The sequence below is a fragment of the Natrix helvetica genome, assembly GCF_964273705.1.
Source record: "Natrix helvetica genome assembly, chromosome: 1".
Taxonomy (NCBI): domain Eukaryota; kingdom Metazoa; phylum Chordata; class Lepidosauria; order Squamata; family Natricidae; genus Natrix; species Natrix helvetica.
The window spans coordinates 344247946-344265225 of NC_138548.1; the positions used below are offsets into that span (position 1 = coordinate 344247946).

A 17280-nucleotide genomic window follows, 5' to 3' on the forward strand; every position below is an offset into this window, starting at 1 on the left:
ACTTGCTATTGTTGGAAGTTAAAACCCACCCCATAGGAGAACATTTCCTGCCATGGCGCCGACCTTCTGGAACATAATTTTCCAGTACTTGAAGGACTGGATTGGGGAATCCAATGGATTATCCATAAATCCCTGGAGAACGGCTGGTGTTCAGTGCAAAGATTTGGTTGCCGGTGAACCACACAGCAGTTGAAATTATTGTTTATATGTGTATCTGGAAGGATCTCTTCAATTCAACCCAATCATGAGGAGCTTTAAATTTTAAAAGGGCTTTGGAGTCCTGCAGATGGCATGAAAGAGACTTTGTATAAAAGGCATCCAGAAAGAGTGCATTGCTGATTCTGCCTTATATAATGGTTTACAAAAGCTTGTGATGGGAATACAATGGTCTGCATACAGGGAAAAATTGGGAAATGTTCTCATAAGGGAAGAAATCATAAGCAAACTTTTTCTGTGGAAGTAGGAACCCGCAGGGAGGCTGCAACGTAATGGAAAAGAGCTGGCAGGATTGGTGACAGCAAAAGCTGTAAAGCAAATTGGATTTGTCAAAGCAATAATAAAATCAGCTCCAATCCCCATTAAAACAAAATTTCAAGAACATCAGAAGATGCTTTTTCACAGGGGAACAAACAAAACTGAAAAAAATTCATGGGACAGACTTGACACATATGGTACACGTACTAATGATAACAAACTGAATGGATTTCAGAAATTAAGTTCTCTCGTTATTGTATGAAAGTGAACTATAAAATGTCTGATCATCTCTGTGGCTTTCGTTTTCGGTTTTCTTTGCTCTTGTATTTATAGTCTTGCCTTGCTATGCTAGATGCAATACAAAAAATCCATATAAGTAACAAATAGGGAGCATTTATCATTCACCTATAAATAGACCTGTGAATCATGAGCTTAATTCTTCATCGTTAGTCTTTGTAGAGTTTTGGGTATCTGTGTGTTCCTCAGAGTATGGATCAGTGGATTAAGCATGGTGGTAGCAAATGTATGGTATAGAAAAGATGGGTCCATAAAAGAGTGACACCACCATCAAGTGAGAAGAACAAGGGTTGAAGATCTTCCTGCCTTCAGTATTATAGTTTCTATCTAGGCATTGAAGACTATGATGAAACCAACTGGTGCTAGAAGGAACACCACACTAGTAGAAACATAGTGAAGTATCAACGCAGGCCCTTCTTAGAAAGGCAGGAACCGAACAAAAAGAAATGATTGTTACTGTCTACATCAGGGGTGTCCAAACTTGGGAACTTTAAGACTTGTGGACTTCAACTCCCAGAATTCTGGGAGTTGAAGTCCACAAGTCTTAAAGTTCCTAAGTTTGGACACCCCTGGTCTACATGAAAGAGTTGCCAAAGTTGGAAGACAATAGTCATTCTGCAAGGGATGATACACTGCAGCATAGCAGTCATGGGCCATGACAGCCAACAAAATGCACTCTGTGGAGCCCAAAGCAAGTCACATAGGCACCATAAGAGATGGCCTTTTCGTTTCTCCAGAACATCATCAGCATACGGGGATGGTGAAGCAGAGGTCAAGGTAGGAAAGATTTCTGCCAAAAACTTTTTTATTTATTTTTAATTTTCAAAACAAACATAAAAATCCTCCTTCTTTACATCCTGTAGAAAGTGTATCAGTTGGTTACAAATGGCTTTTGTGCATCTCTTCTAGCGTCATCAAGTATAATTCATATTAACTCTAGTATCTTAACTCAAATGTTTATACATATTACCATCATCATACCTCCACTTTTATTTGACTATAATTGTTTAAACGTCCTTCATCATGAAATATAGCAAAATTTAATACATAACCACATACTGGCATTTCATTTACTTATTTATAAAATCCTCCATTAACATTAAATCCTTATATCCTATTCTAGCTAAACACCCATAATATTTAATAACAAAGTTTTCTAATCCTCGTTTCCAAATCGCTGTTTACAATTTACATCCAATTTCCTTATATTATATCTGTACATATATATATAGATTATTATTATTACCCTTTCTTTATTTGGCTATATTCTATGTCACAACATTTTCCCCCTAATAATCAAAACTTAACTGTGTCTGATTTAGTTCTTTTTTTATTGTTTTTATTATTATTATTAACCTTTATAAATATAATCTCGGGTATCATTCAATATTCATATCCAATTATTGCTTATTGTAACACTACACATTGTTTACAGTATTATCATTATCAATTTTTTATTTAACTATACCTATTATCACAAGAGTTTCACTAGTTTTAGCTAGTAGTTTTAAATTATACTCTTCCATCTATCAACCTGTATCTTTTCAGTTACAAAACAATCTTATGTCCTCTGCCATTTGTGGTATCAATCTTCTAAGCTTCTTCTTAATAAGCTTTGTATGTTCTGGTCCTAGCAACTCCTTGCTTGTAAGATCTCTCATATAATCCTGATGCCCTTTTTCTGCTTCTTTATTCCATTTGTCTTTAGTTGTCAGCAGTGTTATCTATATTTTCGTTAATAAAGTTTCATAGTCCATAAATTCTTTACTTTTTTCTTCTTCTATGTCTTGCCCTTTGAAATAGGTTTCCTCTCCATTTATTTCCTCTTTCAGTATTCCATTCTTTGCATTTTCAAAAACAAACCAATTACCATAAATGTCAGCAAGTTTAATCGCTTTATATTCATTTTCCACTTCAATTCTTTGAATTTCAATCCCCTCATTTTGCATTTGGTGAACATCATCAAATTTTTGATCACATCTTTCTGTTAACTGTTCTAAAAGTTCCAGTTTTTGTTCAATCCTCTCATATGTAATTGTTAATTTTAGTAATTCTGAAAATATTGTCTGCAGGCTTACAATCTCTCCATTTTCCTGACACTCCGCCATCTTAAACAAAGAGCTCTCGCTTGGAAGGTTTTTTTAAGTTAAAACATGGATTCACAAAAGCCGTTTTTCCTCCTCTTCTCTGGTTGAAAACACGCTGCAAAGGGACATTTGGCTTACCACTATCGCTCTGTAATCAGCTGTCAAAACAAACCGTGAAGAAAGGGAAAAATTCCGCTTGAATACACGAAGCTCCAATCAACAAAACCTCCCAGCATGTAGCACTTTTAAAATATTTCTTTTTTATATCTGTTTTGTATTTCAGATTGGAAAAAGAGGTCCAGTCTTTAAATGAATTAAATAATAATAATACTCACAACGATGAAAGAGGAAAGCTTTGGTTTATAAATCACCGAGAGTCACAGAAAGAAAAGATGGAAACAGAAGACTTAATCCGTCCATTTTAAAAAGCTTGTAAAGGTTTCATCCATGAAGATAGCATATAAGAAAATGGGATAGTCACTGTCCAGAACCGTTGCAAGATTAATTTCGCCACTTGATTCTTCTATTCTTCAATTTAAATCAATTTTTAAGTTTTTATAGGCAGGCTCCAGTGACGTGCGGTGACGTTTATGACTGGTAAGGCTGGTGACGTCATCAAACCACGTGGTTGCTCCGATCGCAGGGGCGCAGCCCAAACGGAGAAATTTCTTCAGCTCCAGCCTCAATCAGCGCAGCCGCGGTCCCCTTCATCTTGCCTCAGGAAGGAGGGGAATGGGACCACGTGTGCAGGGGAAGGGGATTGCGGCTCTGCTAATCTGAGGCTGTGCGCTGAGGAGCCGCCTGCACACGTGGTCCCATTCCCCTTGCAAGGATCCCGGGCTCGCCCAATGCAAAAAGTGCCTGGGTACCGTGTTTCCCCGAAAATACAACCTGTCCTGTGCTCACTGACCTAGCGTTATCCCGAAAGCGCCAAGTTACAGGAGCCAGGGGTGGGGGGAGCGCTCACGTTGCTTGCCGCCTTCGGTATACCGCTAGGTTGGGGAGTGGTGTTCTGTCCGGCCAGAGGGGAGAGTTGCCGGGAAACTCTCCAGCCGGGAAAAGCGCCATTCACTGACCTCAGCAGCCGCCCCGCAAATCCCCTCTCCAGCCAGGAAAAGCGCCATTCACTGACCTCAGCAGCCGCCCCGCAAATCCCCTCTCCAGCCGGGAAAAGCGCCATTCACTGACCTCAGCAGCCGCCCCGCAAATCCCCTCTCCAGCCGGGAAAAGCGCCATTCACTGACCTCAGTAGCCGCCCCGCAAATCCCCTCTCCAGCTGGGAAAAGCGCCATTCACTGACCTCAGCAGCCGCCCCGCAAATCCCCTCTCCAGCCGGGAAAAGCGCCATTCACCAAGCCCTTGCGCAGCTGTCCCAGGCGACCGCTGCTGGCTGCTGCTGCCCGCCGCCGCCCCGCTCCGCTCCGTGCATAACTTCCAAACTCCAAAACTTCCAGCATCGGCCGCTCTAGGAGTGCTCTCTATGGTGGGCCGGCTGCTGGACAGAGAGTTTTCCGGACAGTCTTCCAGCAGCCGGCCCACCATAGAGAGCACTCCTAGAGCGGGCGATGCTGGAAGTTTTGGAGTTTGGAAGTTATGCACGGAGCGGAGCGGCGGGGCGGCGGCGGGCAGCAGCAGCCAGCGGCGGTCGCCTGGGAGAGCTGCGCAAGGGCTTGGTGAATGGCGCTTTTCCCGGCTGGAGAGGGGATTTGCCGGGCGGCTGCTCAGGTCAGTGAATGGCGCTTTTCCCGGCTAGAGAGGGGATTTTCCGGGTGGCTGCTCGTGAGCATAGTTACCTCATGGCTACTTCGCCCCTGAGGCTGTGCCTGGCTCTTCGGGAGCCAGTTCACAAGAGAGCAGCCGCCCGGCAACTCTCCCCTCTGGCCGGACAGAACGCCACTCCCCAACCTAGCAGTATATTGAAGGCGGCAAGCAACGTGAGCGCTCTCCCCACCCCCGGCTCCTGTAACTTGGTGCTTTCGGGATAACGCTAGGTCAGTGAGCGCAGGACAGGTTGTATTTTCGGGGAAACACGGTACCTAGGCATTTTTTGCATTGGGCGAGCCTGTGATCCTTGCAAGGGAAATGGGACCACGTGTGCAGGAGGCTCCTCAGCACACAGATTAGCAGAGCCACGATCCCCTTCCCCTGCACACGTGGTCCCATTCCCCTCCTTCCTGAGGCAAGATGAAGGGGACCGCGGCTGCGCTGATTGAGGCTGGAGCTGAGGAGCCTCCTGCACACATGGTCCCATTCCCCTTGCAAGGATCCTGGGCTCGCCCGATGTAAAAAATGGCGAGATCGGCACACTTGGGGCTGCTGCTGAGATGTCCAGGGAGGCTAAACCAAGCCGCGCGCCTCTCTCAGCCACTTTCACGGCTTCCTGGAGTAATTCTTTTTTATTTTCATGACGAGAGTGGTGAGGCTCCGCCTCCCCTGCCTCCCCTGACTGCACGTCACTGGCAGGCTCTCTTTTAAAACAATGAAGATTCTTCACCAGCTAGAAACACTTTCACTTTCCATTCCTTCCGTTTTTTTGGCCACCCCGACTTCATCAGCCTTGGCTGGATTTTTTGTCACCGTCTTGAAGAAATTTCTCTTGTTTCTTTCAGGGATTTTGTGATATCCCCGAGTTCAGCAAGACGTATTCTTCCTGTTCACTGTCTCTACAGGACAGTTTAGATCCGTTTGGATCCCCCAGTGGCAAAAGTGTCGATTACAATCTCAGAACATTGAAATTGCACATCGTGTCGTCGCGACTTCGGCCCTGCCCCCGCCAAGGTAGGAAAGATTTCTGAGAAAGAAATACATGGGGGAATGGAGCCCTGGATCTAGTCTTAACACTGTAATCCAGGGGTCCCCAACCTGTGCACTGCAGCTCACTACCAGGCTGCAGGCTATTTGCAACAGGGGCACAGAAGTGGCTAAATGACTCGTGTGAGCTTCATGGGGGCTTGTGGCTCCATTCACGTGAGCGCCGCAGACAAGCAGGGCCTCACTTGCACAAGCGCTGCAGGCATTTGTGGTCCCACTGACACGAGCATCCCAGGCACTTGTGGCCCCACTCGTGCAAGTGTCACGGGCACTTGAGGCCACACATGCACAAGCAATGGTTGCTCACATGTGCACATGTCTTCCCCTCTCACAAAACCATCCCGTTTCCCCACTCTGCCCCCTACTCTGGGCCACCAACCCAGAAAGGTTGGGGAACTTTGCTGTAATTTGTTCTTGATGCCATAATGATAGTTGTATTGCCCAGTTGCTTTATTGTTGTTACAGGCTCAAGACAGAATAATTAGTGGCATACTAGACATTACCCTCCAGAGGTCAACAAAGCCTCAGAGGGTCTTGAAACTATTTGCCAAATATCATCCTTGAAGGATAGATTGCATCAGAGAAGTGGCAGGGGGAAAGGTGCGGGAATGGGAAGAAAGAATCTGCAAAGGTTTGGCTCAGTGCACAGTGGAATAAATCTCAACTGAATTGAGATAATTGTATTTTCTATTTGCAGAAATTGCCTGATGGAACAAATCCACGCACAGTCCTTGCAGCACAAGATGCTAGGTGAAGGATTGTGAGCAATAAACAAGCACATCATGCACCCATTTAATTGCTTATGTTTTTGTCAAATTTGTTGATACATCTATACAGCACACAGGAATTATTGGTTCTTGAAAAAGTTCTAAGCAAGCCACTCCTTCCAACATTGACAGAGCAAGCCACTAGAATATAAAGTGAAAGCAAAGCCCACTCCTTACTAGCACTGAAAATGTTAACCTCGTTTGAGTAATGAAGTGTCTGCAAGAAAACCACCAAGAGAGCACCAAGATCCCCACAATTCAACTCTCATCCACAAATATCCTTTTATCCATATTGATAGAATGGAATGTGTCATCTTATTACAAACAAATGTCCCCTTATCTATAGCTAAAACAGATGCCTCCTTATTTACAATGAAAACAGATGTCTCTTTATCTTAGAGTTAAAACAGAAGTCTCCTTAAATGGGCATTTCATCTTTCCTATACATATGTTTATCTATCCTATACATCTTCGTTTACATGGGCTTTGTTACGTGATGTGCCCGTTTATTTATAACAACAGGAACTAGCCTTTATAAAATGACATTACTACTGCCTATGCAATCTTTCATCATTTCTTAATTTTTAAACGTATCAGAAAATATTCCAACACAGGTTTATAGAATTAAGTATGTATTTATCTTCTTGTGATAGAGTTGAAGTTCAGTTGTTTCTGTTCTGTTTATTCAGAGTTACCAGATCAAAAACAAAAGTGAAGTGGAATATTTTATGAATGTTTTTCAGGCTGTGAAAGCAGCCCAGAGGAGTTTATGGAACAAAGACATGCTGGTGCAGAATATAAACAATTCCGTAACAATCAAACAGGCCAAATTCAAACAGCATTCAGACTTCAGTGGAAAGAATAGAAGAGTGAAGAAGAATTACAATGGAATACCATAACTAGTGGCATGGAATATTACCAGCAGTACTGATTTTTAAATTTTGATGGTATCCACTCATTGGCACATGTCATAGGTGTGATTCATAATGAAATACAACATCTTTTGAATTTTGAATGAATGAGGCATGGAATGTCAACCACTCTTAATCTCATTCTTAAGGTAGCCATACACCTTTCCTGGAAGAAAAAATGTGGGCTACAAATATTCAACTTGCCTATTCCAGTGAAAACATACTTTTCTGGAGGCCGAAAACATGCCCGGTTCCAAACTTGTGGAACTTCCAGAAGTCCTTTTTTTTTTGCCCTCCCTAGGCTCAGGAGGCCCCTCCCTGAAGCCCCCTGGTGCCAAAAATGAAGCGTGGGGAACGCGTTGCACCCCCCTGCGTGCTCCCCGTGCATGCATGTGTCACTCATGTGCACAGCAGACCTGAAAATCCGCTACATGGTGGAGCTGCACTGCAAATAGCAATGGCACTTAGACTGATATACTGCTTTACAGTGCTTTTAAGAGTCAGCCTATTGCCCCCAACAATCTGGGTCCTTATTTTACTGACCTCGGAAGGATGGAAGGCTGAGTCAATCTTGAGCCTGGTGAGATTCGAACTGCCAAATTGCAGGCAGCCAGCAGGCAGCAGAAGTGGTGGGGAGGTTTCCACTTCACTTTTTCAGATCCACATTTCTCTTTTACATTTAAAAAAAAATCAAATTCAAACAACAGAGAGAATACACATAACTAGTCTTTGGATAGATAATAGAGATCTTTAATTTACTATTTGTAGCAGGCATACTCAAAAGGAATTGCAATTCTTACAATACTTTGTATTTTGCATGGAATTCTGAGTGAGACGGGCAGTTAAGAAGTATAAACAAATATCTATTAAATTTGCATTATATTGTTCTGTTCATTTCTATGTGGTTCTTCAGTTCTGAAGATATCGTTGAAAAAGATGCAGAGGTTGGTTTCCTGAATCTCCAATTGCGCTATTATGCATATTTTCTGACCAATAACAACTTTTGGAAAGTTTCACAGTGTAAATTGTCTTTGCAATAAAAGATGTGCCATATAACTGTGAAAAATGTAGAATAGGGTATTATCTGCATTATGGGCTCCAATGTGACCCTTTATCTTCTTGCCCCGTTCAACCGTCTCTGGATCTCGGAGAGTGCTTGGACAAGTCGCTGCATGGGTTCTGGGGTAAGCTTTTTCAGATACTTGGTTGGAAACAAACATTGTAGCCTTATATATGAACGCACCCCCTATCAGGGGGAAGAATGAGTAGAAAATTCACCACTAGAGGCAAAATAGGATTCTTGCATGGACAGTCTAGCCGCGCTTATTTTATTTTCTACTGCTCTTGAAGGGTGGCCACTCTGCGCTTCCGAGCTTGTTTCTCCAGGAAATGAATTGTGCATTCTTTCTGAGGCTGCACGTGGAGTTACATTTAGAAGCCGGCGAGTGCTTTTAAATGGGCAGGGGGCAAAGGTATTATTATGATGTTTATTATCGATTATATCGATTGTGATTATGATTCGAGCGTTTTGGACTTTAAGATGCAATCACCAGCTCCTCCACTCTACATTACGCTTAAGATTGCAGGAGAGAAACTGCATGAAAATTTAAATTGCTCGATTTTTCTCAGCTCAAAGAGACCCAAGTGAGAAGCAGCATTGTTCTTCTCAAAAACTTAGGCGCAACCTTTCTTCGTGTGTCTCTTACTCCAGACTTGGAGGGAATTGGATTCCAATCACCATTATTCTCAGCCTGTGCAGCCACATTAATGTGCTGGCCAGAAATGACGCAATTCGTCATCCAACTCACCGAAGCGCTTCCAAACCGAAGAAAAATGGAAGTAGATGCAACTACTGTTCTGCAGAAGTAGACCATCTGCTTCTTTTGGTGACTGGGACCGCGAAATGCCAAGGCGCGAACCCCTTTTAGTCACGTTGATGAGAAACTTCATGCAGAGGCGATCTAGCTTCTCGATGAAGAGCATTTTTACTTTTCTGCGGACGAGTCAAGCAGCGTTTGGGCAAGTTTGGTATATCGAGAAAAGAGGGAAATGTATGACTCTGGAATTGTCAAGTAGCGTTTGGGGCAAGTTTGGTATATCGAGAAAAGAGGGAAATGTATGACTCTGGAATTGTGGTTGAATTTCAGCTTGTATTAGTCCTGGTCCCGATGGCCAATGACGATCCATCATTTGGGAACATTTATCTTTGTTTCTTATATGGCAAATAAATTATATGGCAAAATGTACAGTATTAACAGTTACTTGAAAAGACAGATCCACGTTAAACTAGCTAGGACTAAACGTTTTGGAATATTTTTTTTGAAAAATGGCTAACAGAGTTCATATAACCGCATTGTATACAGTAATTCTTCCACTATTTACTCCAGTTTTCGCTCTCTCCTCTTTCTGGGTTTAAAGCTATAGGGAAAGAGATCTGTCCCTATTTATTTGACAAAGAAGCAGACCCAAAAATAATAATTTTAATATTAGAGCTGATCATGAATGATTGATTAAGGGAAAGGGGCTTTTCCATGTAAGATTGGGGGGGGGGGGAAACACCAGCAAAAGAAGATCAGATATTTCAAGTGGCCCTCAAAAGATTCTATTATTAAGGTAGGGGGTGAGTAATTATTCTGGGATCACCTTTTGATTTTTATGATTATGTGTGTGTATGTTTTTTTTTCCTATAGAGCCTCTGGTTTACTTTGTCATTATGGAACAAGGAGGTTCCTGCTTTGAGTCAGAACTTGATTTTTGTCCTGAGTGTGGTACTGTCCTGCCCCTGCCAGGTATCCAGGATAAGGTGATGTGTCCCTGTTGCTCTTTCAACATTGATGTGAAAGGTCAGTTCTGTTTTATAAGTGTATGTTTTACAGGAGGATTTAAATTCATAGGTCCCAAATTCTAAACATACTTTTCAGTGCTCTTTTATTAGACGAAAATGGTAATTGCTTCTATCTTTCCCATTTGAGTTCAGTCATTCAGTTCGGTCTGGGTCCAGTTCCAAGCCAGGAGAAAGGCACTGGAAATAAAATGAGGGCTAATAGGAAAGAAAGGTTCCCTTTATTGATGAAGCAGAACTACCAACAACATGTGATTCTGGGACAGCTGACAAAATAGACTTTAGAGTGGGCGGGTTTTATACCTTCTGGATTCCTATGGGGTCAGGTAGGGGTCATGGCTGGCTATAGGCAAAAGGGGAAATGCAAATCCTAGGTGTTTAAGTTAATTTTGTCAACCTTTGGCTTGATTGTGTTGCTTGTCTGAAGTTTCTGCCTGACCCTGTCTCTCTGAATGGATTACCAAATTTGCATTTCTAGAAACTGGCCTCCTCAGTTTCTGCTTGGGGCACGGAAACTGGGGCTGGTTTCTGCTGGTTTTTTTCCCATTTCTCCTTTAGGGGAAATATTTTATCCTGCCTTTTTAATATTCCCCAAAATATTGAAGCAATGAATAGAATCTCAGTTTAATGTACTATTAGGGGGTGGGGTTTCTTTACTGTAATGAATATCCATTTAAGTTGGAAATTATTAATTTTCTGTTTAAATACGGAACTACGGTGTTTATTCTGAGTCCTTAATTGCTTAATTTTTCAAAACAGCAGAAGAGATTAAAGTATATCATTTGTAACTAGGGTATGTCATTTCATAAAGAAGACAATCTTTGGGTGCGGTAGCGGTCTAGTTTGCAGGCGTCTTGAGATTTCTCTGGCAGTGTAGTATGGATTCCAACATTTACAAGTGCCTTCAGCCTGGCTTATCGATTAATATTGAGCGGAGCAATGGTTCAGTCCATGGTGCAGCTATCAAAAGAGTACGTTTGGAAGAAATGACTGTATTTGTAGAATGGACGGAGGGCAACTCTGTCAAAGAGAAAGAGATTTACTTTGATGATGTGATAGCAATAAATCCAGAACTTTCTACACCTGCAGTTGTTGCTGATGTAAAAGAGAGCATTCCAGTTCAAAACAATGTAACTACACAGGAATTTGACAGTAATTGTCCAAATTGGGATTTTGCACGAATGGTTAAAGAATACCGAAGTACTATTAATTGCCAATCTTTATCAATGAGTGATCCAATAGAATCAGAGCATAGAATTTGTGTCTGTGTGAGAAAACGACCCTTAAATAAGCAAGAACTTGGAAAGAAAGAATGTGATATAATCACTGTTGTTAGCAAGAACAGCATCCTGGTGCATGAACCAAAGATGAAGGTGGATCTGACAAAATATCTTAAAAACCAGCCTTTTCGATTTGACTTCTCGTTTGATGAAAAAGCTACCAATGAGATGGTTTACTGGTTTGCTGCTAGACCACTTGTGCACAGTGTTTTTGAAGGAGGGAAAGCTACATGTTTTGCCTATGGCCAAACTGGTAGTGGAAAAACTCATACCATGGGAAGACACTTCTCTGGAAAAGTACAGAAGGCTGCATAAGGAATATACGCTTTTGCAGCACAGGATGTATTCCTCCTTCAGAGTCAGCCACGATATAGGGCCCAAGGCCTAGACGTATATGTGACCTTCTTTGAGATATATAATGGAAAGTTATTTGATCTTTTAAACAAAAAAGCAAAGCTGCGGGTGCTGGAGGATGGCAAACAACAGGTCCAGGTTGTTGGCCTACAAGAAATGCGTGTGAATAGTGCTGAGGATGTTATCCGAATGATTGAAGTAGGAAGCGCCTGCAGGACATCTGGACGTACATCTGCCAATTCCAGTTCCTCTCAATCGCATGCTTGCTTTCAAATTATTCTGCGTAAAAAGGGAAAGCTTCATGGCAAGTTCTCCTTGATGGATTTAGCTGCCAATGAGAGGGGTGCTGATACCTCTAGTGCTGATCGTCAGACATGGATGGAAGCAGCGGAAATAAACAAAAGCTTGCTGGCACTAAAGGAATGTATTCGTGCTGTAGGTCAAAATAAACAACATACACCTTTTCGGGAAAGTAAACTTACTCAGGTGCTGAGGGATTCTTTCATTGGAACAAATTCCAGAACTTGCATATTTGCAATGATTTCCCCAGCCGTGAGTTCCTGTGAATATACTCTAAATACCTTGCGATATGCTGATAGAGTGAAGGAACTTCCTAGCAATGGATCAGCTGGCGAGGCACAAAACTATGGAAACGGAGTGTGAACACGTTAACATAGAGGAATCGGACTATATTCCTGAACTTTCTGAAGATGAGCTGTCGCCTCATCTGCCCAGTTTTCGTGATCTTCGCACCCGGGATAGCGAATTGATAGAGAAAGCAGTAGAACAACTTAAGGAAATCATGAAGGTATAACAAGAGACTCTTCATGAACTAACGCTAGCCATGCAAAAGGAAGAGCAAGCCAGCAAGCACGTGAATCGACGTCGCCGTCAATAACTGCCCACCCGTTAAATGAACCTTTGCCCCCCTTTATTTATCTGTCACTTATTTGGTTGGCAATTAATGCACTTTAAAAGCAAACAGATAATCCAGCCTATTTGCTTTGAGTGGGTCTTTTAAACCTGATGCAGGAAAGGGACAGCTCACGGACAAAATGTCTAGGACTCCCCCCCCCCCCCTATTATAATACTGAAAGCTGCATAAGGGTGCCTTATTGATGTTACTTGTTAAGCGTGTGCATATTTCTAGTGTATATAGAATCTTTGACTAAATATTTTTTATGTTGCCAGTAAGTGCAAAGCAGTGGATTTTAAACTGGATTTGCTGTCCTTAAGATAGAAAAAGTGAGTGAAACTGTTAAAAATTTTTTTCTGAATTCATTAACTACTGCCTTGTAAAGCACTAGGGCACTTTCTGTAGCTCTCTAGTTTGTTCTGATCTTTTCACTTTGAGTGAAGAATCCAATTGGATAAGTAGGTGGACTTGTGCTACTGGATGACATTTCTCTTTAAATCGGCTGTTCTTTTCAGATAGTTATTGTCTAAAAATGATTGTCACAAGTGCACATAAAAATAGGGCTACTGAAGGATAAATTTCTGGAAACTGATAGCCATAAGTATGTGCGGTTCCACCTAAAATCAAAGATTCTAAGATAGAAACCTTTATTAAACCACAGTTTTACTTTTAAAAAATCTTGTTTTGCTACTGAAAAATAAATAATTATATATTAAAAAAAAAGAAGACAATCTTTGAAAATAAAAAAAAATGATACAAAAAGTGATACCCTTGATTTAGAAAACTAGTTGTCAGAGAAAAGTTGTAATTTAATCCCTTTCCTGACATGTTAAAGTTGTTGGAAACAACAAAGCTTTAGTGATCATGTGTTCCACTCCAAATTGTGAGAATATAAGGAACATTAGATGAAATATAAAACCAGTTTGGTATAGAGGTTAAGGCACCAGACTAGAAATCGGGAGACTGTGAGTTCTAGTCCTGCCTTAGGCATGATGCCATCTTGGTGACCTTGGTCCAGTCCCTTTTTGACAGCCTTAGGGAAGAAGACAAAGGCAGCACACTTCAAAAACCTTGCCTTGGAAAATTGCAGAGACTTGTCTAAGCAATTGCCCGGAGTCAATATTGACTTAAAAGCACAGAAATAAAAAAGAAGAAATCGACAAGGTTGAATTAATGAGCACTTTAATTATTCTCCGTACATTTTTTTCCTTTGCATAGATTTTGAAAAGAGAGTCATCCGTACATCTGTCACATTCAACAAGATAGATTTCTCTTCCTTGACTGCCGAAGAAGGAAAAGAAGTTAAGGGTCCACTGGTGAGTGAATGAGAAGACTATTTATTGGTTCCATTAAGCATCGTAGGCATGATGGTGTCAATAGGCAAATAATGTAAATTATATAATTTGTGAGTTTGCTTTATTTGCATAATTATGTCACCCTTGCAAATGGCATCTGGGTCACCTTGTGATGACCTGGGAAATAACAGACACCATTGTGCCCCCATCAAACATTTCAAATAGGGTTTGGCTATATTTTCTGGAAACAATTTTAGAAATATTCAGTCAAATCTGGAATAGCTGCAGAGGGGAAAATGAACACAAGGGTAGAAATGAATTCCTTTACAGAGAAGTCAAGTCAGCTTGGCACGTTTACCCTTGAGGAAAGACTAACATTGTTCTTAGATTTTTAAAAACTGCATGCAGAAGGTATACCCAAGATATAAGCTTGTATAAGGGCACTTGTAGAGGGACGCAGTGGCTCAGTGGCTAAGATGCTGAGCTTGTCGATCGGCAATTTGGCAGTTCAAATCCCTAGTGCTGCGTAACGGGGTGAGCTCCCATTACTTGTCCCAGCTTCTGCCAACCTAGCAGTTCAAAAGCATTTCATGCTGGCCACATGACCATGGAGATGGCTTCAGACAGCGCTGGCTTTGAAATGACGATAAGCACCGCCCCCTAGAGTCAGGAACGACTACCACATATGTGTGAGGGGAACCTTTTAAGTGGACTTGCAGCCTGTACTCCTTGCCAAAGGATTTACAGGAATAAGTCCTCAATTGTACCTTAAGGATTCTGCCGCACCAACATCAGAAGGTTTACTGAACACTTATTTTGTTCATTTCAATCTTTTCAGATTGACAGAAAATGTCCTCAGTGTGGGCATGAGGGCATGGCCTACCATACTCGACAGATGAGATCTGCAGATGAAGGGCAGACCGTTTTCTACACCTGCATCCAATGCAAGTAAGAGCTGGTATATTGCCCCTCTCCGTCCGCTTATGATGATATTTTACATTAGGTCGTATTTGTTTTGTCCCAGTTGTATTGTTTGCTTGTTACAGGACTCAACATTAAATGTAAGGATTATCTCTTAAAACCGTAAACAATTTAGGATTTATGTATTTTACTATTTTTATTCAGAGATTATTTAAATCTATACAAATCTCAGGAATATGAAACTGTGTTTTCTGGTTCACCAGTAGAAGCTGTGATTGTGGTCCTAAAGGCAGAGGTTTTTCTGCAGTAGCCTCATACCTGATGATACTCCGTGGTGGGGATTTATCTGAGTTCCAGGAGGACTTTAAAAACTTAATTTAATTTACAATTCATTTTAGCACATGTAGTCCTCACTTAATGACAGTAAAGCAGCCATAAAGCACAATGTCATGTGACCATGACCCTTAGTGATGGAAATTCTAGCACTCCTTGTTGCTGTTGTTAAGTGAATCACTGCACGTTATATAGCAGGGGCTTCAACAGGTTGCCATTTGCAACCTCTTGCTGGCTTCCCAGTTGACTATGCTTGTAGGAAGCCACCAAAGAAGGTTGCAAATTGTGATCAGATGACCATGGGATGCTGTGATGTGATAATTTGAACTGAGCACCAAGACCCACATTTGCAGCACCATCATAGGAAGACTATATACACTGCAAGTAGGATGACTGACCATAACTACCACTCTTGTTCATCTCCAGTACTCATCTGAGTTCTTTTCAAAGATAAGTATTGGGGATACCATTTGATGATGGCTCCAGATTTTTCTGCACAATAGGCCTCAGATGAGTCTTCATTCTCTTGCCTATTCTGCTTCTGAAATCATCTAACTTGTCAGGTTATTTAGATTATGTATAAAACAAGTGGGAGAGTTGTATAGATGTTACAAATTAATCGCTGCCTGTAAAATGATTGTACATGAGTCATTAACTGATCCAGCATCAGCAATTCCATGGAACTATATAATACATCTCAGAGTATTTACACCATGTATTCTTTAAATTCTAGGTTCCAGGAGAAAGAAGATTCTTAATCATGTTTGCCAAAATGGGTGGAAGACAGTACTTAAAAACTCCAAACATGAAAGAGAATTATTTTTGGACTTTTTATGAAGAGACTGTAACATTCTTAGATGCTTTAGAAGCGTCTTATTTAAATTGGATGAGTGGCAGTTGATGACCGATTGCACAGTTCAAATGGAAATGGAAACAGCAAAAACAGGACCCGACAAATGGCCTTGTAGACTTCAAGTCTCCTTTTCCTCAACTGTTTCGATCAGTGAAAGAACAGTAATCAAAACATGCTGAGTTGCAAGTTTTTCTTTATTGCTGCTGTTATGTGCATTTATATCCCTATAAATTCATGTTTTTTTATTGAATTGTACTGGTTCCTCCTGCTACTATAAGCTTCTGAGTTTTTCACAGGACAAGGGGCAAGAGAGATCTTCCACTCTCCTTTGAATATGTTATGGTTTTATTCACGCAGCTCTGAATTCTGTTTCAAAATGGAGTAAGAGGAGTCTTTGTGGGTGGTTGCTTAGCAATGCAATTGTATGATTGTAATTCTATATTTTGTAAAAGGATCTAATTCTTCTGCTTTCTGGTTCTTGGGGAAATTGACGTGAGACTGCATTAGCAAGTAAGTGATCATGATAGGAATAATTTGTAGTCTTTCTTGGGTTCCTTTTGGCCCCGCCACCAGATATCATGAAGAAGCTATGCAAATTTTTGATTTTTGTTAATGTGGGTCTCAACACTGCCTCTCCTTCAAAGAGATGGAGCTGCTTGTATAGTTTTTAGATATTGTACTAACTGCAGAGAAATAGGAAGCACTATTCAATCACTTTTGCCTTTATTGGGACTTTTCAGGCAGTCTGCATCCTCCATACTCGATGTTTGATGTCCAGTCTTTTAATATGATTTGAACCCACGGGCCCTGCACTTTGTGACTTTTAAGTTAACTTAGCCTGGCTGTCAGTAGCCTAGAGAAAAGGTAATTTTATAGAAGCCATGCAATTAATACCTTCCTTTTTTTATATGCCTTCATATTAGCAAGTTTTCTGATTTGGGACATGTAGGTTCTAATTTAGGACATGTAGGTTCAAATCCTGTTAAGCAGTTGAACACAGACCATCTAGCCTAGTAGTACAGTATAAGATTATCTAGCCTGAATCATTTCAGTAACAACCAAACCTGTTGCATAGTGACTCCTACTGGTCACTAACTGCTAACACAACATCAAAGCACCTTGAAGATTCAAAAATGGTC

General features: G+C 41.3%; 2 protein-coding genes across 3 annotated transcripts; both read left to right on the forward strand.

Moving 5' to 3' along the window:
- Nucleotides 1-8699: 8699 nt before the first annotated feature.
- On the forward strand, nt 8700-16391 carry POLR1H (RNA polymerase I subunit H). 2 transcript variants are annotated; one of them, XM_081936250.1, is made up of 5 exons: nt 8700-8819; nt 10038-10190; nt 13958-14055; nt 14873-14982; nt 16022-16391. In XM_081936250.1, the coding sequence occupies exons 2-5, from the start codon at nt 10061-10063 to the stop codon at nt 16044-16046; spliced, it is 363 nt and encodes a 120-aa protein (XP_081792376.1). In that variant the 5' UTR covers nt 8700-8819; nt 10038-10060; the 3' UTR covers nt 16047-16391. The 2 variants fall into 2 exon arrangements, with proteins under 2 accessions (XP_081792376.1, XP_081792377.1); XM_081936251.1 differs by lacking the exon at nt 8700-8819 and adding an exon at nt 8836-9398.
- Nucleotides 11009-13108, forward strand: LOC309383357 (kinesin-like protein KIF2C). The gene is given in 3 exon segments (XM_081935822.1): nt 11009-11781; nt 11785-12458; nt 12460-13108. Coding segments are annotated over 3 exon segments (1566 nt in total). The 5' UTR covers nt 11009-11067; the 3' UTR covers nt 12638-13108.
- Nucleotides 16392-17280: the final 889 nt, after the last annotated feature.

Excerpts from the sequence above, each read along its gene's own strand:
- POLR1H (XM_081936250.1), top strand. The coding sequence starts at position 10,061 with ATGGAACAAGGAGGTTCCTGCTTTGAGTCAGAACTTGATTTTTGTCCT. Across the intron at positions 10,191-13,957 it reads TTTCAACATTGATGTGAAAG|ATTTTGAAAAGAGAGTCATC; the intron begins GTCAGTTCTGTT and ends TCCTTTGCATAG. Across the intron at positions 14,056-14,872 it reads AAGAAGTTAAGGGTCCACTG|ATTGACAGAAAATGTCCTCA; the intron begins GTGAGTGAATGA and ends CAATCTTTTCAG.